This window comes from Pholcus phalangioides, unplaced genomic scaffold, assembly GCF_987345545.1.
Source record: "Pholcus phalangioides strain wild (caught in Gottingen) unplaced genomic scaffold, Ppha-v1.0 ptg000011l_1, whole genome shotgun sequence".
NCBI lineage: Eukaryota > Metazoa > Arthropoda > Arachnida > Araneae > Pholcidae > Pholcus > Pholcus phalangioides.
Genome location: NW_028301604.1, coordinates 28,679,324 through 28,703,494, shown reverse-complemented (window position 1 = coordinate 28,703,494; position 24,171 = coordinate 28,679,324). Strand labels below are relative to the sequence as shown.

Sequence of the window (24,171 nt, the reverse complement as noted above, 5' to 3'; positions counted from 1 at the left end):
AGGTTTAAGCCGAAAACCAGTGTGTGGTGAAATTGAACTGCATTCCTAGGAAAATCACAGAGGCGCCATTCGAAGAAAAGAAAAATGAAAAATAAAACTATAATATTATATATATATATACATGTGTGTGTGTGTGTGTGTGTGTGTGTGTGTGTATATATATATATATATATATATATATATATATATATATATATATATATTCTGTAGTGTTGTAAATTTTTAATTTACAACACTACAGAATTGTCATATTACACTGGAAAAAGTAATTTAAATTCAAAATTCTCAGCACGATATAATATGACAGAGAGAAGTACACATGGCAGACTTAAAGTACCTTCTAGAAGTCCGTCTAAGAATAATGATTTGACGGCTTCGATCTTACAACCTGGTTGGTTCTTTCCATCATTTGGATAGAAGTCAACGTGACCTACAGCTTGTGACATTCCAAGACCTATGAATTAAGATAAGAATAAAAAAAATTATCAGTCTACTTCAGCGGTTCCCAACCGGGGGTATGCGAGAGGCCGTTAGGGGGTACGCGAAAAAAAATGGTAATGGCGGCCATCCATCTAAAAAAAGAACAATATAATTAAAAAACATTAAAAAGAATTTTTAAAAGTACGTAGAGGTTTTTACTAATATATTTTCATTATTAAGAGGTTGTAATATATTTTCCTTCCCTATCAATAAAATCTTCTATAACAGAGGGGTTGTGTCCGCTGGAAGATTCGGCCTTCCTCCTCCCGCCCAATCTGTGATCGGGATTCGTGAACTCCTTCCTCTCGGCTCACTTTTCTTCGGCGTTTAAGATTTGATTGTTGACACATGCCGGGCTGTGCATAAAAACGAAGAATTAATTAATTCGTGCTGTGTTTAACTTTTGTTGTGGACGTTTGTATTAAGGCGTGTGCGTGTTATTCCCACAATTTTCTGCGTCAAATTTTCTACCAAGCACGTACTACTCACGTGATTTGCGCTATGGATCAGTGGCTAAAAACTAGATCTGCGCAGAAGCGGACTGAAACACCAAAATGAAATACCGTGCACCTGTAAACGTGAAAACATATTTTGAATCTTCCAAAAGTGATTCTACCAAAGCTACCGAAACCTTCTACTACATTAGCTATCGTATTGCGAGACGAGGAAAAAAATCACACTATTGGTGAAAATATGCTGTCAGATGCACGTTTGCAGAGGAAAGTGCTCTTATAATGAGTTTAATATCTCCGTCAAATAATACGGTGTCTCGAAGAATACAGGACATGTCAGACGATGTTGAGAGCACAGTCATTAGTCACGTCAAAGATTGTGAATTTTTTTTCTATCCAAGTCGACGAAAGTATCGACGTTTTGCGCAATATTCTGTGCTACTTGTAATTGCTAAGTATATTGCTTGTACTTGAAAGAGGATTCGAAGTAAATCTTTTTGTTTTTCACCCATTGAAGGGGTCGTACGACTGTTAAAGACTTATTTGAAACAAATCATTATTTCGTTGAAAAAGAATTCAATGGTCAAAATGCATTGGGCTCCCAACAGATGGAGGAAAATCCACGGAAGGTTGCTACTCAGGCCGTCGTGCACGCGTGACAGAAGTCGCTCCCAAAATGAAATGAACTCACTGCTATATTCACAGACAGATCCTTGCATCGAAACCGTTGCCTCCAAATTTGCGAAACGTTCTTGATGAAGCGATCAAGGTTTTAAACTTTGTCAAGGTGAATCCTATCGACTACAGGCTGTTTAAATTGTTGTGGGCAGTCCCGTCTTAACGCATGGCCTCAAGAGAAGAGAGGCCTCACAAAAATTAGATCTGGTTGAAATTTTCCAGAATGTGCCTTGTAGGGCCTCAGAAAAACCACTTGGCCCGGAGGCCCATGATGCTCTTAAGACGGCTCTGGTTGTGGGAATACATGGACATCCTTCACAACACTTTGCTTATGTGCACCGAAGTTACGTGGCTGTCTCGGGGTTAGGTCCTGACGTTGCTGTTCGAATTTCGGAACGAGGTAACCCTTTTTTTAAGAAGTGTTTAAAACACTTCACGATTTCTTGTCACAAGTTGAGCTAAATTTAACAGTTGGACGGATTAAAATCCTCGTTTGAAAAATCTTTTTGAGAGTCGGAAATGGGAGATCGTGGACATCTAATCCTTTCAAAGAAGACTATTTTGAACCGGCTTGATTGTCGATTACAGAAAAAGATAAATTGCTAGAGCTCGCATCAGATAACCCTCTGAAGATTCTCTTCAATGACGGAATGCTGAACCTAGTAAATTTTTGGGCTTGCCGCGGTGACGAATACGTTGAACTTTCTAGAAAAGTCATTGTTGCCGTTTGTTAGCACGGTGCTTGTTGAACGGACGTTTTCTTCGTATACTTACATAAAAAATAAATATAGAAGCAAATTGAACGCATTTGAGTTTGTATTTATCCGATTTTGAGCCTAATTTTTCAAAACTTTGTGATTCATTACAATCCCAAACATCACGTTAATTTTTTTCCCAATCTTTGTGTTAATTTGTTTGCTTACTTGGAAAATAAAAAAAGCTAAATAATGAAAAAAATAGACCATTTAATTTAATTCAATAATGTACCTTTTTTTTTAAGTTTTCCGAAAACTGTAATGGGTGAAACCATAGACTAAAAATACGTATAAATAGACAGCGCACGCTATTCATAAAACTTGTCGAACGTGAAGAAAAGATAAGCAGTATTGTCGGGGAAAGAACAGGTTCTGCGCTATTACATTTGGCTCGTTTTCGCAGAACCTAGTGATTTCGTGTTAACGCAAGGATGTTGCTGTAACGAAATTTGACTCGATCGAGTTGATGAAAACTTTCCTTCATTTGTTCAATGAATTTCGTTCATTCTTTTGTAAAATATTTAGGGAATGTGGGATTTGAAAAAATAAATAATTCTATATAATATAAAAAAATATTGAAAACGAAATTGTTTTATTTTCCAAAAGGGATAATTCCTAATAATTTAAGACTTTTGAGTTTTTAAATCTTATTATATATATAACCTATCTCTTATATATACAGCCTATTTCATTTATATTTTTAAATATTCTCAAATATTCTCTTCTCATTCACTTTGTCACTTTTAATTTCGAAAATTTATTTTAACTAGGGGTTATTAAAACATAAAAATTATCTTCCAAGAACATTAAAATTTCTCCAATCATACATTCATTTTGAGTATATAATTATAATGCATCATATTATGTTATGTAATGTAACACATTCACACTCATACCATATTCAGTCATGAAATATTTACATAATAAGTAAAAGTTTCATTTCCAACATTTTCTTAAAAAACCTTTTATAACCTTATCACACAAAAATGTAAACACTTACATAATATTTCAGGAATAAAATGAATTTTTCAAGAAAATTGCAATACCTCATCGTAAGTACTTTTCTAAATTATAAGAAATGAAATTTCGTGTAGCGTATATATGTAATAATTTAGAGTACGTAAATGTATGTTACATGTGACATATGTGTAACCTCTTCGCTCCAGAAGTATACATATGCGAATCTTCATTTTTTTTAGGCATTAAGTAGTTTTTAGAATGATTCTTTCTTCAAGTTAACATCTGAGGTACACATAGTAGCTTCAGATCTTAACTCAGATGGTTCATACATACAACATTCACACATACAACAAACACAAGTTAATCAATAAAAAAATTTCTTTTCTGTAATAGTTTTATCTCAGGCGTGAAGAGAGGTGAAAATACTATTTTTAGAGGTAGTTATACATTTTTATGCAAAACTGCCATTGTCTAGAGCATAGTTTCCCAACCTTTTTTGTCCCATCGTCCCCTTCTTCAGAAATTTTTTCTCGCATCGCCCCCCAACGCAATCTCACCCATAGGATCCTATGTTATATCCGTAGCTCTACCGCCCCCCCCGGAACTTTCCATCGTCCCAAGGGGGCGTTAGCGCCCACGTTGGGAATCACTGGTCTAGCCCTTTGAGGGGCACTATATAAAAAAAATTTTTTTTGGCCGAACTAACTTCATATACTTGATACATAGGACTCATATAAATATGTTTTGCAACTATTATTTTATTTTCATCAAAATCCAGCGAACAACAGGTGGTCGCACAGTGGGGACACCGCACACCTAGAACACTGAAAGCTTCCCTAGGGTGTAATGCAGAAAAAGCAACATTTTGTTTGAAAAATTCCCTTTCTACCGATTTTGTAGGCCAAAATGATCAACATAAGCATATTGATAGGTGGTAAATCTTTTTCAATGAGATGGCAGTGTAAATTTTCTTTCTTGAGTGGCATATAAATTTTTTCGAAATGCCAAATTTTCCATCAGTGGCACTGAAAAAAACAATGAGAACATCAAGATTGGCGATGTATCCGGCATTCGTAGAATTTACTAAGATGGTCCCACTTCTTCCTTTGAAATCTGGATTTTGGTTTTTTTCTCCTGAACCATATGAAATTGTCGGGAGGATCCAGGCATTGGGCAGTGTATACATCAGCATAATTTTCGTGATAATCCATGCAGTAAGCTTTGTTTTATTTTCTTTATCTGGTGTATCATCAGATGCATTAGACTCCAGATCAGAGAGAAGCTTTGAAATTAGTATAATATTGCTTCAACTGTGCTTAGGAATTTTATAGGCATTTCACCACCAATAAAAGTAACAAATGCCCAATAATCGGTTGTGAAGAGGGGGGGGGGGGGGGGACTCAAGGCGAAATAAATTCCAGAAAATAAAATTAAAGCAGTAGAGAGAGCATAGAAAGTAGTCGTCAAAAGAAAAAGCTGCTCTAAAACCACTAGAATGAAAGAATGGTTATGTGTGGGACAAAAAAATAACACATGTTGTGTCTTCCATTCTAACCCCCAAAATTTCCACCACAAATACACATATGAGATGTTTCAACACCATTGCTGCTGTCACCCATTTTCTAGTAAACAAGACAGAGGGGAGAAAATGAAGAAAAACAAGGTCGCTTCGTCTCAAGAGAGGTGGTTTCACACTGACGTCACTTGGTGTATCTCATTGCTCTAGGTGTGCGGTGTCCTCAGTATGGAACCACCTTTTTAAAACTTTCATAATTTGATTTTAAACTATTCTTAAGTTTATTGAATGGCTTGATTTCAACAAATAGGGTAAAATCTATAAAAAACCATCATCAATTTTTGAAAAAAAATTTTTTTTTATTAGGAAATAAATTTTAAAACACGTACTATAAAACTAGAGAAAATGGCGGATTTTTTTACCACTTGCAAAACAAAACCAGTATGATGCTGCCATCTCTGACAGAAAATCTAAATCTTAAGCTATTTAATAAGATTTAAATGATTACTGTGCGAAAATTAGTTATTTTTTGATGGAATTTTGAAAAGGTGGTTTCGCTATGGGGACACCGCGCCGGAAAGGGCTAGAGGGTGCGTTTTCATTACATTCTATTTAAATAAAATATTTGCCATAAATTCCTCATTCTGAAAAGCATATTTTCTTCAAGTTGAGCAAAACTCGAATGAAATCATTAGCTCGCCAAATCTTGCGGAGACGTATGTTTCAATTAAAACTTAATAAAACTCACTACTTCAATCATTAATTACGAAAAATTCTATTAAAACATTTAATAATGACTCGTGACATTTGAATTTTACCAAAACTTGGAACTTTAATTGAATTAAATCCAAAATGGGATCATTAAAAACTGAGACTACGTCAGAAATCCATTGAATCGTCAATTTAATTTTCCAATTTTTAATTTATAAGAAGGGGAATAAGCAAAAAAGTACTCAATTGTGAAAGGATACTGGTTCCCCTTTCCTAAATCGTTCAGAACATCCGCAAGCTGCGCAAGTGTTGACCATTCTAATCAAAAATAAGACAGCGCGTGTAGATCGTCATACGAATAGCCATAAGGAAAGCATTGCCAGCGAGATTTCCCTGACCAGCCTTTTGACCGGAGTCACGTGACTCCGGATCTTTGCTTCACATTGTAACCCCTCGCGCGCTCTCTATATTATTCTTACTCTGTGGGTGAAACAGATTGGGGGGAGTCCGGAGGATTCGGGGTTGGGGGTACGCGGACTGAAGAAGGTTGGGAACCACTGGTCTACTTGAACGATGTTGACATAATCTCGAAGTGTCAAGATAACTTTCATATTTTTAAGAGGCAAAAACATTCATCGCAAGTCAATGCAATTTTCCTTATAATCTATCTAACTCACAATTTTGTTTTATTCATCACACATAAAAATATGGAAAAATAATTGGAAAACCTTTGCCTAATACAAACACAATAAAGAACAAATCATAAAATAAAAGGCAAATAGGAAGTCCATGTTTGTTCTTGTTGTTTGCTTTTATCGCTGGTTTCTTCTTTATTACTCCATTAAAGACGAATGTTCGGTACATGTAGCTTCGGTTATTTACCACAGACACGATTTTTTAACACATCGCAAGCAGATGACTGAGATCTAAATCCACTCTCGTCTGAATGAATTCGTTCTTGAGCTGCGGAAAGTTTCCGAGTGTGGAATCATTTGTCATATTTTGAAAACGAAGGGAAAGGAATGGTGTTAAAGTCACACCTTTTCCCCCTTATGCATAAACATGTTCAAAAGTTTAGAGAAGTTTCAAAGAAAAACACAAGATTTTTTGAATGTACAAAAAAGATTGAAAAAATATATAATAAAACCTTATATAGGTAAGAGTCGTCGACCTATATATGGTTTTAAAAAGTAGGCATTCCTGAACGCCTGATTGTACTAAAAATACCAATCCATGTTCTCGACGAATAGGGTTTCCAAATTTCCGCCATTTTGGAGCCTTCGGGGAACGTTTTGGAGAATTCCCGAGAATTCGGGAAATCACTTATTTACAATGGAACCCCGTTTATACGACTCTAATATGTCTATGCGGGAGCCATCTCTTCTGGGTATAGCCTTTCTTACCCAAACATACGCGATGTCTTGATCAGATGGGATTTAGATTCACTCTTCACACTATCTACCTCCTCAGATTCTCGATCGGAATCCGATTCACTTTTTACATTATCCACCTTCTCGGGTTCCCGATCTCACTCGGACTCACTTTTGATATTGATAAAGGTTGGTCACTTGTCCAGGACAGCTTCTTTTGATCACATTTATAAAAGTTACATTTATTATTTAAATTTTATGCCTCTCATCGGGTATCCAGACTTGATAGCCATGAGCGTATAAAGTGTAACCAACCATGATGCTCTTCTTGGCTCTCAAATTCAATTTACTTCAGAGTTGCTTAGGCATTAATATTTATACAGGGTGGTAACTATCGACCGCCCAATAATTACACACGTGATTCCTTGTGAAAAACTAATACGGAAAAGTGTTTTCCGTTTTTTGATCTGACCCATAATTAATGAGTTTTAACGCTTTAAAATTGATGACGTCACTTCAAAATCCTGCTAAATTCACCGAACGTTTAACTTGGTGTTTTTTAAAACTGAACAATGATACAACCCTAAGAAATCGAAAAAGTATAAACCAGTTTTTTTTTCTTCTTTTGTTGTATGTGTGTGTGCACTTTCCAAATTTTTACGCGGTTGTTAATTTTTATGATTTTTCAAGATTGCAGAGCTTTTGAATTCATCCGGTTATCAAGATTAAAAAAAAAAATACTGCCGCCCTAAAAATTCTGAAATTTTGCTCAAATGTGTTACTCTCCACGTGTTAGTAAAATGAACCTCAGCTTTAGAAATTTACCCAAGTATTTTTTAAAACAAACATTGAATTCTCAGATTTTTGAAATTTATACAGTTTTTCAAACTTTATAAAATTCTAACCGGATGATCAGACATCGAAGTTCGAGGTTCATCATCATCATGCCGTATAAATATTTTTACAAAATTTCAGAATTTTCGGTGTAGTAGGTTTTTTTCGTATCTTAAACGGATGAGCTCAAAAACTGCAATTTGTGAATATCGCGTTCAAAGCATTTTTTCTTGTTTACGTTTAAACTGTAATTGATTAATTTTTAATTTTATTTTGAAAAAAAAAAACAAATTAACCCGATTCACACGAAGTTTTTGGCATTTGATTTTCATAATTGAATGGAATATTTTTTAAAGTCATGTTTGAAAAATCGACTTCAGGGGTCATGAAACTCCCCTTTAATCTCCAACAAGTTTAAGATGAGATTTTTGTTTCCAGTTCCGATTCAGAAGTTTTGGAAGATTTACATGTTGCATCACAGCTTTCGATTGTAATTTTGCAACACAATTAACTTGAGTAACACAACAAGCATAATGAATGAAATCGATCACAGTTACAAATTGTCACGATGACGTCTAACAATTTTTACGGCATCTCATTAATGCTATGAATATGTGTATGAAACAGTAGGCCCCTACTCAAAACCATATTTGGAACAACACACAGCAAAGACATGCCTTTTATTTCGAAAATTGAGAGCTGGAGGAAGGAGGGGGGGGGGGTGTAAGCATGATTTTTCGGAAAAAATTAAGAAACAAAATACATACACATATAAGAGCAAAGGGACGGCAAAATTAGTAGTGCCTAGGGCCTGCGACATCCTGAAGTCCGTCTGTGTGAAGAGGGGGCCGGGAACTGTGGGATTTTTCTGGCAGTGCCTGTCATCTTTGACACTAGCTGCCTTCAAGCGGGGTCCCTGAGGGGCCCATATGAAGAGATAGACGAGGTCGTATATGTATGTGTAATTTATGAAGTGCGTGTATTTGGTCGGAAGTCGGGTAAATGGACTAGGTACCGGCGGAAAAACTCAACATGTCCTTCTGAAATTGTTAGTCGTTTTAAAATATCGGCAGGAAAAGTAAAGTCTGCTGCTTGTGACGTCAGGTGATCGCGCCATGGTCTCACCGTATTGGCTGGTGAGTGGAGACTAACGGCATTGGCTAAAAAGAGCAAGATTGTTACTACACATAAATACAATAATAATAGTAATGCTAGAAGGGTAAGAAAAAAGTGAATAGTATTAGTATTATTAATAGCAAGGAAAGATAGAGAACATACATTTTTATTTTTGTTTTTAAATTTATTTTCAGGAAAACCTGAAATAAATAATTTTTTGTTTTTTATTAGATTTTTTGAGAATTTTTCTAGAGAAAGGAGGGTAAGGGAAAAAGAAAAAAGAGATAGATAATACTTATTTGGATGAATTCCAAATATTTCAGAGAATTTTCTCATGAAATCATTTAACTAGGATGTTGCCTGCTTCAATTAGAAATTTTTCTAATATCGCCTTTTTGTCTTTTTTAGAGTTCAAGTTCATAACATCCGTTAGGCAGCATTTCGCAAATTCAAACATTTCGTACGTTGAATTGAAGCTATCGCTCGATGCACTCGTACTCGGTTCCGGGGACGAACCGGTTGGGGTGCCAGCACTATCGTTGGGGCCGGGAGCACACAACTGCCCCCTTATAAACACACGCCTCCTTTCCTGACATGACAAGCGCAGTTATTTTCAATTGGTCATTTGTTTTGGCGCAGTTTGACCTAATTGGTCCTTACGCCCCAAAATACACAGGTGTAAAAAATTAAGAGAATTTGCAGACTTGGTCGATTATCTCTAGAACTACTGTACTGATTTTAATGAAATTTGATATGTACATACATTGATACAACACAAAACAAATAACCATTCAATAATTGTAATACACACGCATGATTGTGCGTAACACTCGTTGGAGCCGGAAGGTATGAAACACCGGTTGCAGAATAAACAAAAAAATGGGTTAATAGATGGGTTAATAGGGGGTATGGTCCCCTCTTACAGATATACAGGTCTTGCAGCGTGACTTCATACTTGAAATAAGGCAGTTTGTCATTTCCTGTGGCAATTGGTCCCACACGTTCAGCAACGCTATTTTCATTCCCTGGATGGTTCCCTGAGGGGGGTTGCGAGTTGCAATTGCCCTCCCCAGAGCGTCCCAGACATGCTCTATAGGGTTAAGGTCTGGAAATCTGGCTGGCCAATCCATCGGCGAATATCCTCACTCTCTAGAAAATCGTCGAGCAGAAGAGCTCTATGTGGCCTCGCGTTATCGTCCATTAAAATGAACTCGGGGCCAACTGCACCCCTGAAAAGGGGAACATAGGGCTCCAAGACCTTATCCCTATACCTCACACCAGTCACAGTGCCTCTTTCAAAGACATGGAGAGGGGAGAGGTGTGCGGCCATCCAACATGATGCCTGCCCAGACCATTAAACCTCCTCCGCCATAATGGTCGATTTCGCGGACATTGGAGGGTAGGTAGCGGGTCCCTGTTACGCCTCGCTATAATCGACAATGGCGATCTTCTCTGGCCGTCGTGGCTCTTGGACGACCTTGCCCAGGCTTTCTCTCGATGGATCCGGTATCCTGGAACTGTTTCCATAAGTTACACACGACACTGGGCGTTAAATTGACCTCTCTACAAATCTGGACTTGAGATTGGCCTACTTCTAGCCTCCCCACAATTCGCCACCTCATTCCATCATCTAAACGTTGGTGGTTACTCATTTTTACTGTTACAATTTGAAATTAACCGATTGCTGCAAAATAACACCAAGAAATTCGCCGAGGTGTGCTAGCGAACGAAATGCGTCTTAACTTACGCGCGCTTATAAAGCCTGTTTCTCTACTGGCTCCGCCTACACACACGTGTACGCTTACGTATTTGACGTATAAGATTTGCATTTTTGTCTAGAAGCAGTGGTTTTACATTCAGTTGAGTTCTTTTCATGAAATTCGATAAAATATGCAAATTCTCTTAATTTATTTCACCAGTGTACATAATCCAATTCAATAAATACGCCCCAGAATAAACCTTCATATGACCAAGATCTGCGCGAATCATGCAGGCTGGAAAAAATTTTAAAGTAGTCCAAATCTTTCTTGTGAAAAAAGGTAAAGTAAAATTTATTAATATTTCAGCGCTACAAAAATAAATTGCAGTCAAAAAGGAAATTAAAAATCTTCATTGCACATGCAGAAATCGGTGTGAAAATGTGACTCGATAAATAATCGATAGAAAATATTCGAAACTACTAATTATTTTGAATATGCAAATTCATAAAATGCCTTAAATGCTATTATTTCGCTGTTTTTACATGTCACCCCTATGGACTCATGAGTCATTTTGATTTGAATGGTCTCTTAAAATTATCTCATAAACAATATCACTCAATTTTCAATTTCATTGTAGCTGCTCAAAGACTAAAAATTTTATTCTCACAGAAAGCAAATATGCGAATGAATCCGAGACATAAATATATTTTGATGCATTCTTTGATATATATGTGTATTTTTTTTTATTCAAAGAAACTTCTTATGTTCCTATTCAATGCGTTTTTTTATCTTTTTAATATTTTTATGTATATTTTTTCTTGCTTTATTCAATATATTGTTTGTAACGTTTGTCGCGAATGTAGTTAACCCAGTGCAATCCTTTTCCCCAATCTCAAATTGATGTACTGTCTTTCTCCCTTCAGTGTATAATATATATTCAAATGTCACCAAATTGTAATAGGCCCACGGCGTAACAATAAAATTTTGTCTGTCTGTTTTTGCATGTCACCTTCGTCAAACTACCATTTGTGCAATTTTCGTTCAAGTTTTTTACACGTGACTGTTTCGATGTAGTTTTAAAATAACTAAAAAAAATTGCCGTTTCATTGATCAACATGTAATCTGATTAAAACGACAGCATGTAAAAAGGATAGCGTAGTAAACACAACGCACTGTATGCACCTCCCCTCAGAAAATTAGACTTAATAGTGAAGGTAAAAAAATTGCACATTTTGGCAAAAAAGTGTTGATTTGGCTAAAAAAATTTTCAAACAGATCTCATTTGGCTAACATGGTACAAATCTTGCAATAAATTTGCCAACATAGAAGACGAAGCTAACACGTAAGTGAGACGTAATAGCAAGGTTATAGTATCACACTACATTGAGAGAAAAAGTGCTAATCGTGAAGGAAGAAGGCCGAACTTGGCTTCTAATGGGATTGAATATTTCAGTTCATTTTTAAGAAGTGACAACCCGCTGCTGGCGGAGAAATGCACTTTGGTTCGGTGTTTGGCATATAACTGCCCGTTAGAAAAATGACACGTCACAAAATTTTAAAAGCTTATAACTCGCCTAATATTTGTCCGATCGAAAAACGGTAAACACTTTTCTGTATTAGTTTTTCACAAGGAAGCACGTTTGTAATTATTGAGCGGTCGATAGTTACCACCCTGTATATGTTACGATAAAAAAGCCCGAAACACGCTTGAAAACGTATACATTTCTGGCTTTTACCAAGCTGACATTTAGTAACTTTCATGAAAATTAGTAAAAATACGAATTTTCTAATTTTCATTAATTTGAAAGCTTGTGATTTATCAATCACAACGATCCTGATGCTAATAAGATCATTATTAATTAACTAATTAATCATTCAAATTCGTGAAAATTACTAAAATTGTGAATTTACTAATTTTTATAAATCTGAAAGCTTTTCATTTATTAATCACAACGATCCTGATGCTAATTAAGATAATAATTAATTAACTAATTAGTCATTCAAATTCGTGGAAATTACTAAAATTGCGAACTTTTAAAAATTTTTTTAATTTGAAAGCTTGTCATTTATCAATCACAACGATCTTGATGCTAATTAAGATCATAATTAATTAACTAATTAGTCATTCAAATTCGCGAAAATTAGTAAAAATGCAATTTCTATAATTTTCATAAATTTGAAAGGTTGTCATTTATTAATCTTTACGATCCCGATGCTGATTGAAATCATAATTAACTAATTATTCCTTCAAATTCGTAAAAATGAGTAAAATTACGAATTTTTATAAATTTTAAAAGATTTTGAAGCCAGGCTCAGTGGGGGGTTTGACAGTAGCAATCTGTAAATTGAAAGCCCTCTTAATGTCGAGGGAGATAACGGCTGTGAGTAAATATATATAATATGTTCTTTCCTCCTATTTTCAATCTGTTCCATTAGATGATGAAGGGCGTCATCCGTTGAGCGACCCATACGAACCAAATTTAAGACGATGAAGGAGGCCGTCCCGCTCAACATAGTAGGAGAATCTTTGTATAAGAAGTTTTTCGAGCACCTTTCCCAAATTGGAAGTCAGCTTAATGGGACGAAGTACTTAATTCATAGGCTGCCGAATTGTGACTGAAATCTTTAAAGTGCGTTCCATAAGAACTTATTTATAGTCGTTATTATCATAATTTATGAGTTGAAAATACAGTAATTGCAATCATTCATTTCGACGAAAAAGTCGGCATAGCAAAAGTTACGTGAAAATAAGGGAATGTCCCGGGAAATAAAGGACAAATGGTCGACCTACTCATACCCCCCAGTTCCGCTGCAAAACTGTCTCAAACAGAATTCAAGTCCATCTGTTTAAGACTGGCACATTCTAGGAGGGAAAGAGGAGATTAAAAAAACAGCATCTAGCTGAGCGTATGTAGGAGTCTTAATAGGGCCGGATTAAGATGTTTGGAGGCCCTGAGCACGTGAATGGTTTTGTTGTTTCCCCCTCCCGCTAACGCTTTTATGTTCCTACTTGCAAAGGCTTTGATAATATCCGAATATGATGTCTTTCTCTCGCCGCTATTACTACGAGGGTTTTGACAGCTGGAAGATAAATCCAGAAAAGAAAATGCAAGTTCCCTTGCGGGGACCCACGTCCTCTCTATTGCCGGGTGAGCGTACTAGACTACAAAGCCAACGAATCCTCTTTGCTTAGAGCTTGTGTGTGCTGAATGGGGGCCGTACACGAACAGCCAGACCTAAGTCAGACCAAAGCTCACAATTTCTGACACTGCCACCAGATGGAAATTTATCCGAAAATGATGTCATTCTCTGCTACGAAAGTTTTGACAGCAGTCCATGTTAGGTCTGGCTGTCCATGTACGGTCGCGTTCAGCGCACACGAGCTGCAAGGAAAGATGATTTGGTGACTTTGTAGTCTAGTGTGCTCACCCGGCAAGTGAGAGGAAGTTGGTTCAATTCCCAGCAAGGACAGTTGAATTTTCTTTCCTGGATTTATCTTAGGCTAGCTGTTAAAAAACCTTCGTATGGATGGTGGAGAGTGACATCATCCTCGGATAAGTCGCCATCTGGTGGCAGGGTTAGCAATTGCGAGCGTTGGCCTGAGTTAGGTCCGACCGTCCATGTACGGTCCCGTTCAGTGCACACGAGCTCCAAGGAAAGATTGAGATAGTCGTTGCCTTTGTAGTCTACTCTAGTGGTCCAGGGCGTTCACCCGGAAAGTCAAAAGACGTGGGCTCGATTCCCCGTAAGGACAGATGAATTTTCTTTTTTTTCCTAAATACACTGCTGGCCACCGTAAATGCAACACCCTGAAGGAAGCATGCAAATAATATGAAATTTACAACATGCATTAGCAGAGGTGAGATATGCAAATGATTATAATTTCAGCGCAGACGCACATCACGCGCGCCTGTGGCGCCACTTCAAAGCGCTATTTAAGGCTTGGAGATTTCGACGATTTGAAATACGGCAATTGTGTTTTTCTTGTGGTTTTTTCAAAAAAACGATCATCTTTTGATCAAGTATCCGAGTTCGACAGAGGAAGGATAGTGGCCTACCGAGATTGTGGATTATCTTTCAGGGAAATCGGTAGTCGTGTTGGACGAAACCAAACAACTGTAATGCGGATATGTGATCGTTGGATGCAGGAGGGTACGACGGACCGACGTGTTCGATCGCATCCACCTCAGTGCACCACTTCACGTGATGACAGGCGTATGGCAGTGACGGATCGCTCAGCCACATCACGAACCATAGCACAGCACATTCAGTCTGTACCGCATCATCCAGTGTCTGCGCGTACCATTCGACGCCGTTTACAGCAGAGTGGTCTGTCCGCAAGACGTCCATTGCTTCGCCTACCCTTGACGCAGAACCACAGACGTCTCCGCCGCCAATGGTGCGATGAAAGAAGGATGTGGACGGCACAATGGAATGAAATTGTCTTTACTGACGAGTCACGCTTCTGTCTGCAACACCACGATGGTCGGATTCGAGTCTGGAGACACCGTGGAGAGAGGATGCTGAACAGCTGCGTTATGCACCGCCACACTGGTCCTGCACCGGGTATTATGGTATGGGGCGGTATTGGATATCACTCTCGCACTCCTCTAGTACGCATTACCGGTACTTTAAAAAGCCAGCGCTACATCTCCGAGGTGTTGGAGCCAGTTGTCCTTCCTTACCTTCAGGACTTGCCCACAGCCATATTTCAACAGGATAATGCGCGACCACACGTGGCACGCATTGTCCAAAGGTTCTTCGTCAATCGCCAGATTGAATTGCTTCCCTGGCCAGCTCGCTCTCCGGATCTTTCGCCGATAGAAAACATGTGGTCCATGGTTGCTCAACGATTGACCCAGATTACATCCCCAGCTGCCACACCAGATCAACTTTGGCAACGCGTGGAAGCTGCTTGGTCTGCTGTACCCCAAGAACACATCCAAAGTCTCTTTGAATCAATGCCGAGGCGTGTGGCAGCGGTGATCTCCAACAATGGCGGCTACTCTGGCTACTGATTTTGGCAGGAACCACACTTCACAGAAGTCTATAAATTTAATCATTTGATGCTTGGTCAACATGTTATCTACAAAATAAATATTGTTGCGATATCTCTTGTCTTTCTTGGTGTTGCAATTTGGGTGGCCAGCAGTGTATATATATCTTCGTATCAGCCAGCTGTTTAAAAAACTTCGTATGTGTGGATAGCGGAAAGTAACATCATCCTCGGATAAAACTAAACTATCTCACGACGGTCCCGGGCGGTGGATAAGCTCGAGCCGCTTCCTTATTTGTAAAAAAGGAGTAAAAAGGTATTCATTCATATACAACAAGGATAGTTCAGACAAGTGGTTTTGATATTGAATCTGGCTGACATTTTTTATCACACAGGATTTCTATCAGTTCCAAAAATTGCAGAAAATAAAATGGGACAAATCCTACCCACTGCGCTTGGAACCCACGCCGTTTAAGGGATGACAATGATTTAGAGCAGCGGTTCTCAACATTTTTTGACTCATGGAGCCCTTTTTAGTAAAAAAATTATATGACGGAGCCCCGTAGGCCCATTTCTTAATTATTAATCAAAGTTACTGATTTATTTTTCTATTTGAAAATATTTATATATATTTTAATTTTACTGTTTTTTTTTATTTTCCTCAAGCGGCCGCGGATTCCCTGGAGAGTGCACCGGAGCACCGGTTGAGAACCGCTGATTTAGAGAATAATTCTTTGAACCAACTTCGATTGGAAATTCATTTAAAGATAATTAACAGGAATGAGATTTTTGGCTAGTTCGAAAAACATTAGCTGGCAAAATTACTATAAATTAAATTCAATGAATTTGCCGAGACAATAATAATCAATCATTTTCAGAATTTGTAAATTACAGTTACTACGATTGATATCACAACTGTATAATACCATATTTTTCAAATATTTGCCGATTGGTTTTGGTTGTTGTCAAGCTGAAAAAAGCCCGAAATGAGCTGTAATTACAGTTTACTTCTAATTATAATTAAAATATCCGGAACATGTGCACTCGATGGCGTGCGGGAAATTAGAAAAAAATCATGAATTTGAGTGAATAATTAGTTGATTAATTATGATTTCAATCAGCATCGGGATCGTAATAATTCATAAATTACAAGCTTTAAAATTTATAAAAATTATAGGAATCGCAATTTTACTAATTTTAATGAATTTGAATGAATAATTAATTAATTATGATCTTAATTAGCACCAGGATCGTTGAGATTATTAAATGACAAGCTTCCAAATTTATGAAAATTATAAAATTCGCATTTTTACTAATTTTCACGAACTTGAATGACTAATTAATTAATTCTGATCTTAATTATCATCAGAATCGTTGTGATTAATAAATGACAAGTTTTCAAATTTATAAAAATTAGAAAATTCATATTTTTACCGCTTTTCAGGAACTTGAATGGCTAATTAAATAATTAATTATGATCTTAATTAGCATCAATATCGTTGTAATTAATAAATGACAAGCTTTCAAATTTTTGAAAATTATAAAATTCGCAATTTTAGTAATTTTCACGAATTTGAATGATTATTTATACGAATTTGAAACATAACTAATTAGTTAATTAATTACGATTTTAATTATCATCAGGATCGTTGTGATTGCATAAATGAAAAGCTTTCAAATTTATAAAAATTAGTAAATTAGCATTTTTACTAATTTTCACGAATTTGAATGACTAATGAGTTAATTAATTATGATCTAAATTAGCATCAAGATCGTTGTGATTGATGAATGACAAGCTTTCGAATTTAAAAAAAAATTAGAAAATTCGCATTTTTACTCATTTTAACGAATTTGTATGACTAATTAGTTAATTAATTATAATCTTAATTATAATCAAGATCGTTGTGATTAATAAATGACGAGTTTTAAAATTTATGAAAATTAGTAAATTCGAAATTTTAGTAATTTTCACGAATTTAAATGACTAATTAGTTAATTAATTATGATCTTGATTAGCATCAGGATCGTTGTGATTGATGAATGACGAGCTTTAAAATTTATGAAAATTAGTAAATTCGAAATTTTAGTAATTTTCACGAATTTGAATGACTAATTAGTTAATTAATTATAACCTTAATTAGCATCAAGATCGTTGTGATTAATAAATGACAAGTTTTCAAGTTTATAAAAATGAGAACATTCGCATTTTTATACTAATTTTCATGGAAGTTACTAAATATCAGCTTTTTGCCAAAGTGTATTTCGGGCTTTTACCAACTCGACTTGGTAAAACCTAGGTTTTTACCACGCTTCGGGCTTTTACCGTAACATATATATATACAGGGTGGTAACTATCGACTGCCCAATAATAACACACGTGATTCCTTGTGAAAAACGAATATGGAAACGTGTTTTCCGTTTTTGGATAGGACGAATATTAGGCGAGTTATAAGCTTTTAAAATTTTGTGACGTGTCATTTTTCTAACGGTCATAAGTTATATGCCAAACACCGAACCAAAGTGCATTTCTCCGCCAGCAGCGGGTTGTCACTTCTTAAAAATGAACTGAAATATTCAATCCCATTAGAAGCCAAGTTCGGCCTTCTTCTTTCACGACTGGCGCTTTTTCTCTGAATGTAGTTAATTATAACAAATGTTATAAAAATTGTGTGATTATAACAAACATTGTTGTTACGTTTAATTACGTGTTAGTTTCATCCACTATACTGGCAAATTTATCACCAGATTTCTAAAGTGTTAGCTAAATGAGATCTACTTGAAATTTTTTTTAACCAAATCAACATCTTTTGCCAAAATGTGGCAATTTGTTCTCTTTCACTATCAAGTCAAATTTTTTGAGGGAAGGTGCATACAGTGGATACTTGAACTGCTTTGAAATTTATTCCAGCTTGCATGATTCTCGCAGAACTTGAGATCATTTTCTCACATGAAGGTTTATTCTGGGGCTTATTTATTGGATTGGATTTTTCGATTTTTGTGGCGCAAGGACCAGCTAGGTCAAACATCGCCAAAACAAATGACCAATTAAAAATATTTGTTCTTGTTATGCCAGGAAAGGAGGCGTATTTATAAGGGGGCAGTTGCTCCACGTCCCCTCTGAACAGAGACGGACATCAGGACGTCGCCGCCCTAGGCACTGGAGAAACCACGAGACACCCAGGCTCTGTCGCAAGAAGCAACGTAAGCACTTCGGGGGGGGGCATGGCCCCCCACATCCTGAAGCAGGACACCTAGGCTGGGATCTTTTACGGACCCCCCGACCAGACTTTCACGGGGCCCCTTTTATGATGAATTTATAGCGTGAAAAAACAAAAAAATGATTAAAATCCTCCCGGGCTCCAGGGCTGGAGCCTTGTCAGCCCACCCCTTGGGGGGGGGGCCATGGGAGGGGACCAGAGCATCTCCGGCAAAACCAAAATTTATTGATACGTCAAAGATCACATATAGTGCAAGGTAATTAAAAATTATATAAATCGAAGAATCTCAAATCAATCAAGTTTAAGTCAAAGTGCAACTGGCACTGATAATAAACAATCATAGAAAGTTGTATAAAATCACATCGCAAAAGGCGCAATGAGAAGTTTGATTGATCAAGGATTGCATGACAAAAGCAGAGCACACCATTGCGCTCGGGCAGTTCAATACACCCAGTCTAATTCATTTTTTATCACTGTTTTCGAAGATCTTTTAAATTTCTCCGGGGACTTCATTCTGATCCTCGCTTGCAAACAGTGCTACCAGGGTAATGTCAGGGTGAAGACGCGGCGATCTCCTTAACGGCGCTGGTACCGGAGTTACAGGAGCTGGAGGAGACGGATTCTTTATCTTCTCGGGATGTTCCTCAAGGCATTTCACCGCCCTAGGCACTGGGGCTTAGTTAGTTTTGTTTTTTTTTCCAAAATAAAATGAAAAGTTAATGAATTATAGTGCAAAAACGTGGGCAAGAAAAAACGCTTTAAACGCGATTTCCACAAATTGCAGTTTTTGAGCTCATCTTTTAAGATATGGAAAATACCTATAAGGCTGGTATTACACTATAAAACTTTGATAAAAATTATTTTATAAAACTTGAAAAATGTAACCAATAAACACATCTGTTACATTCGAGCGAACTTGACTGATCCGCCTATTGGTTGCATTTTTCAAGTTTTATAAACGAACTTTTATAAAACTTTTATAGTGTAATCCCGGGCTTACACCAAAAATTCTGAAATTTCGTAGAAATATTTTTACGGAATGATGATGAACCTCGAACTTCGATGTCTGATCATCCGTTAGAATTTTATGAATTTCAAAGTGAGAAAAAATTTATAAATTTCTCAAAAATCTGAGAATTCAATTTTTGTTTTAAAAAATACTTGTGTTAACTTCTAAATCTGTGATGTGTTCATTTTACTAATACATGGTTCGTAACACATTTGAGCAAAATTTCAGAATTTTTGGGTGGCAGTAGTTTTTTTTAAATCTTATGGATGAATTGAAAAACTCAATACTCAAAACTCAATAATTTGAAAGTGCACACACACACACACACAACAGAAGAGGGAAAAGAAACTGGTTTACATTCTCGATTTCTTAGGGTTATATCATTATTCAGTTAAAAAAGAACGCCAAGTTAAACGTTTGGTGTTCATTCGGTGAATTTGGCAGGATTTTGAAGTGACATCATCAATTTTTAAAGCGTTATAACTCATTAATTATGGGTCAAATCAAAAAACCGAAAAAACTTTTCCATATCAGTTTTTCACAAGGAATCACGCGTGTAATTATTGGGCGTCGATAGTTACCATCCTGTATATATATAGCCTTTTTTTTTTTTTTTTTGAAACCGAGGACAACTCAGGTCTATTGCCATAGGCAATATACTACCTAGTGAGATGTGCCGGCATTGTAAGCGTGTGTACCTAACAGTCTGAGTGCGTATCCAGTGTTGTGTATGATTTTTCAGTGCTGCCATCTATATCTCAGAAGTGAAGTGAGTGATGTGTAGTGACTGAATATTTGTACTGTTTGTACGCCTGTTGCTCTCTGTGGCGAGACTTTTTAACGGGGAGATCGGCTCGCATTTGCGCCTCGAAGTTGGGAACCATAGAAAACCAAGTTCAGCCGACCACCACTGTGGCGACTTTGGGGCTCGAACCCGCGATGCGAGTCCGTCATTATGACCACTCGACCACCACAGCGGCTATATATATAGCCTACAGGCAGCAAAACCATAAATACACAGTGGCGTAGGACGCAACGAGCACTTACAGTATAGTCCACCGATCACGAGAAGAACACTGGCTACGTCACGTTACGTCACGTCGGACGATTCTATTATTTACTTTTAGGTAAAGCAACTGTCCATCGAGAATAGCGCATTAGCAACGGCGCTTTCCCGTTTGGCGTCTTTAGCGCTATTTTGGCCTCCTAGAAATTTCACTAAAAGCGCCACGACAGTGCTCTCGATAACGTCGTCATCGCAGTGTTTTTCTTGCGTAAACACCGACTGTTCGACAGTGTCGTCTTAAGGCATTGTCGCATTAGATTCACAAAAATAAGATCTGGTTGAAATTTTCCAGAATTTACGTGGTAGTGCCTCAGAAAAATCACTTGGTCCGGGAAAGCCCGTGATGCTCTTAAGACGGCCCGGCTGCTCGAGCACTTGCGGCACATTATTTTAATACAAAAAATATATTTTTTATTCCGCAGAAGGGATCGAAAACTCCAGCCTTTTTTTAATAATCAGTTCCATGCATCAAGCTGAAGCCGAACACTGCTCGTATAAAACATTTTCGACCATGGCCCCCAGAAGGATGGGCTACTACACCGCACACCAACTCCGTTCATATATCGCCATACGGTAATTTCCAACCAATGGAGTTGGGTGGGAAATGAAGGCTCCATCCATCGGTGGTCGCCCTAGGCTCGGTAGGTAAAGAACTTGCTTCGAATGTTCTATGCCCGAGTGCGAACCCATGGACCTTGATGGTAACCTTCGTAGTGGCAGACGAGCTGAAGACGAAGGATGGGCTGACAAAATCCAGCCTATAGAAGAATTCTTAAAATTTTCCCTTTTTTTTCCACACTGTAAATTCAGAATGGACGTCCGGTGAGAAATCCCAGCGAAGATCCCTGCTGCAGCATGAGAGGACCATTCTTCCGATGCCCTTAAGCATGGCCCCCCACATCTTGCAGCCGGGCTCTCAGATTGGAATCTTCGACGGGTCACTCTAAAATGAATTTATAGTTGTAAAAAATGATTAGAATCATCCAGGGCCCCGAGGCTGGAACCCTGTCAGCCCTGCCCTTGGGGGGACATGCCCTTAAGGGGGCTATAGACGTAACTGTAAACTTGACAAGCAGGTATGGTCAATCTTTTTATTTGTCACTACTGCATTTGCCACCTAGGGGCCGTTCAAGTATTACGTAAGCAAATTTTTAGCCATTTTTGGCCCCCTTCCCCCCCCCCCCCCTGTCAGCCAAAGTCAGCAAAATTCGTCATCAGCTCTGCCCCTCTGAATCCTAACTCATATTTTCATAAAGGGTGGTTGATGACGTAAGCATTATCCAAACCCCCCCTGCCCCCTTGTCATCAAAAGTCAGCAAATCGGACCCCCCCCATCGATGATGACGTAATACTTGAATGGCCCCCTATTTAAAAAGCCCATATGAGTAGCTTCTGTGGAGAAAGGAAAAAAGACGATGATATGGCTATAAGAGAAGGTAAACAGAAGAAGAATGGCTAATTGCTAGTAGGTGGCATTCTCTTGTTGCGGTATAGAAATTAAACCGAAGAAAATGTCATATAATTTACAAATACAACGCCACAACAGGCAAATTGCCCAACGAGGTGGCTGACTTAAGAACATCATGGATCCCCGAGCCATTTTTTGGAGGCCCTACCTACTACTGCTACACCACACCAAACCTGTGGGGGGGGGGGGCAAGTGAGTCTGGTGCACCAGGCGCTGTACCAGAAGTAGCACCGAATTCCTTTTTAACTGCTTCTTCTACATGGCAATGGGCGTCAAAATGCCGGTTTGCTCCGGGTGAGAAATTATTTAGTTGCGGCCCTGGCTTGGCGTGGTGCTCGACATTGCCCCCCATTCTGGAGCAATCTAAAGAGGGTGTTGTTGAGTTCTGTAAAGGTGTTGCCCTAGCCCTGGTCCAAGGACGATTCTCATCATTTTGTGGGCGCCATATTTCAGTAATACGTGAATTTGTGTTTTTTCACGCTATAAATTAACTTAAGAGGGGTCCCGTTACCAACCTAACCTGGGGGTCCACCGAAAGTCCAAAATTGGTGTCTCCGAGTTGAAGCAATTGAATGGCGGCGTAACAATATTTCATGATCCATCATATCGATTACATTAAAATTTGAAATACTTTGATCATGTCTCCACGAAGATTACGTTATTCAAAAGGGAACATATTCGATGAATCAAGTCTTTCTTGATAACTAAAGCCTGGCATACTCGCTAGTGTTGTTCTAGTGGTCTTTGCACCCCCTTCAACCAAGTCTATATCTTTCTGAAGATGAGGTTTCCAAAACTTCACGGCAGTGAATTTTGGAAGTGAAGTTTTAGTTGACAGTGAAGTTTTTTTGGCAGTGAAGTTTTATATCCAGGCGAGTACGAACTAAGCCTCGGAAAAGTGGAAGGAAGACTGTGAGAAAGCGAAGAGACCTTTTTTAATCCTTAAAGCGGCAATCCCGAGATATCGATAGCATGTTTTTCTTCTCCCCTTCCCGTCAATCAACTGCCAGTGGGCTTTTGCTCAAAGTCTGATAACAGGAAAGGGAGAGAAAGAATGTTTTCCTTTCCTTACTCTCCCTTCAAGAACTTTTGGATCCAACAAATAAAAATATGATTGTACGAGTATTGTGGTGGCGTTTAAATTAGAAGACCCAAATTCCCCTAGGTTGGACCAAGGTCCATGTAGGTAACTTTGGAAACAAGAGAACAGACTCTCTAGCTAAGGTTGCCATGAACTGTGACAATAAACTTGATAACCCATTCCCACTAACGCTCCTGAAGCGACAACTTAAACAATCAACCCTCCAGAAATGATAGCAATTTTGGACCAAGGAACCACGGCTAGGAAAGTGCACGAAATTGTCCCTTGAAAATACAGCACATTAAACTGGAACAGGGTGATGACTATCTTCATAACAGGATACGGCCCATTCTCTAAATATCTACACGAACGGAAACGCCGCCGAATAGACAAATGTGCCTGCGGTATGGTGAGTACTCCAGTTCACTATGCTACAGAGTGCAAATTTACAAAGCATCTACACATGTAAAAATATTTCGGAAACTGATTCATTCAAATCATCAAAATAAAGGCACAGCAGCAACCCTTGTCAAATACAGACGCTAATAAAAAAAAATCTGTCTACCAGATTTATAAAATAATGTTTTTAACTTTACGTTGCAAAAATAAAGAAAAAAAAGATAAATACAACAAAAATAAAATATCCACATGACTGCCACTCTACTAGCACATTACTATTACATGAACAAGATATAGTATGAACGATAGAAAAGTGCGTGTGTGGTATAACAACTGAAAAATAATTGAATGACAGAAAAGTG

At 37.8% G+C, this 24,171-nt stretch overlaps 1 protein-coding gene across 3 annotated transcripts in view; it reads right to left on the bottom strand.

Moving 5' to 3' along the window:
* Positions 1-24,171, bottom strand: part of LOC149080312 (pancreatic lipase-related protein 2-like) — a 189,826-nt gene that overhangs the window by 84,780 nt on the left and 80,875 nt on the right. For 2 of the 3 annotated variants that reach the window (XM_089239438.1, XM_089239436.1), the window contains one exon: positions 338-454. The exons of the other annotated variant lie outside the window; for it this stretch is intronic. In XM_089239438.1, coding sequence (XP_089095564.1) covers positions 338-454 — 117 coding nt within the window. The remainder of the gene's footprint in view (positions 1-337; positions 455-24,171) is intronic. 3 annotated transcript variants of the gene reach the window in all.